We start from the raw sequence: 1,583 nt of genomic DNA, 5'->3' as shown, positions 1-1,583 counted from the left end.
GTCTGGTACTTTGACCACAACCACAACCTGGCTCACGCCGTCCTGCCAGGCATGCTCATCACAGAGTGTGGCTGTCGGAGAAACTGACCTCGTTTACCCCCCTGACCTTTTGCCCTTCCCCTTTTCTGTTGGTCCACGGGCCATAGCAAATCAGGGACTGACGTTTTCGTGCTGATCACAAACACACTTTTATAGGGCCACGATACTGACTGAACTTTCTTTTTTCTTTCACTTTTGTTGAAAAGCTATTGTTGTTGAACTTAAAGGCTGTTACTGGAACGTTTGGGTGCGTTATACGTGAAGCCAGGCGTTTGCTTTCTCATAAACCGTTGAAGACGTTGACTGCCAGTTGACTAGATAACGTCACGTAAAGCGGCTGAGCTTCAATCTGTTTTTTGCCATTCCGGTGTTTGTTCAAATCTAGAGGTTTAGAGGAAATTGTTTCCATTGACACGTAGTGGCTATGTGTCTGCATGTATGGTATGGTTTCATGTTGATAAGAATGATTATTTCCAGATATATAGCATATGCTGTTAAGTACCATGCGGCGGGTACACGTTCCTTTTCACTCAGGTTTCATTTTTTAATAGGAATTGTTCATGCATGGCTTTGTGTTTGTTGTTGAAAGCATGGTACTTTTTTCATTACCGAAGCGAGTTATATTCGTAAAGAAAGCACACCAATAAGGAAATGTTGAGCATATAATGTTTAACAGTCGCGTACAATCCTTTGACGAACTCTGAGCTCAGAGTAACTAACAGTTAAGGCACGGCAAGACAAGACAGGAGACCGATCTTCTGCAACGGAAAACGGAAAATATCCAAATATCAAACGCGGTTAATTCCCTCTCACCCCTACCTCCCCTAGCCCCCCTCCCCTCTCCCAGTATCGCTTCAGTGACAGATGCTAAGCGAGCCAAAGAAACAGAACTCAGAACTCAGAAATCTTTTAATGGACATCGGCCTTGGGTCACAATACAATGGACTGGGGTCGGTAAGGGGTCCAAACAAAGGTTCATCATGCGCACCTTGCATTTTGACACAGAACGATACGCAGAGAAATCGAGTCGGTTGTATGTCTTGAAGGACAGGGTGATGAGCCTGCGATGGAGAGAGAGCAACAGTGCTTGCAACTGATACTGACTGATATCTATCTATCTATCTATCTAGCTATATATATATATATACAGTTCACTCTGCCTACACATGGGTAGATTACTGGAAGAGCTTCACACTGGCTGCTGATGATAATGAAGAAACTGAGAAACTGATATGACATTGTTGTATTTATATCATGATCACAAACTTCATCCCTCCCACTACTACCTCGCTTTGCACCAAAGCCCATATGATGTGTGCACTCAGTTCAGACACAACCAAATAATATCTAGACTTATGATCAAACACATAGAGCATGAACAGCGATTGGATCTGGTAATAAGTTAGGCGAATATAACTCGTAGTTCATCCTGTCTACACACAGACTGATCATAACACGAGGTTCACATTGGCTACTGATGATGGTAATGTGTGTGTGTGTGTGTGTGTGTGTGTGTGTGTGTGTGTGTGTGTGTGCGTGCGTGC

The 1,583-nt window shown here is 43.6% G+C and overlaps 1 protein-coding gene across 1 annotated transcript in view; it reads left to right on the top strand.

Annotated features, from left to right (window-relative positions):
• LOC143294045 (uncharacterized) overlaps positions 1 to 1,141 on the top strand; it is a 65,332-nt gene extending 64,191 nt beyond the window's left edge. The window contains exon 3 of the mRNA XM_076605458.1: positions 1 to 1,141. This exon is cut by the window's left edge and continues 1,092 nt beyond it. Within this exon, the coding sequence (XP_076461573.1) occupies positions 1 to 87 (87 nt within the window). The 3' untranslated portion in view covers positions 88 to 1,141.
• The last annotated feature ends 442 nt before the right edge of the window (positions 1,142 to 1,583 follow it).

This window comes from Babylonia areolata, chromosome 19 (assembly GCF_041734735.1).
Source record: "Babylonia areolata isolate BAREFJ2019XMU chromosome 19, ASM4173473v1, whole genome shotgun sequence".
Lineage (NCBI taxonomy): Eukaryota > Metazoa > Mollusca > Gastropoda > Neogastropoda > Buccinidae > Babylonia > Babylonia areolata.
Note: the sequence above shows the minus strand (reverse complement) of the source record. Positions and strands in the feature narration are given on the sequence as shown.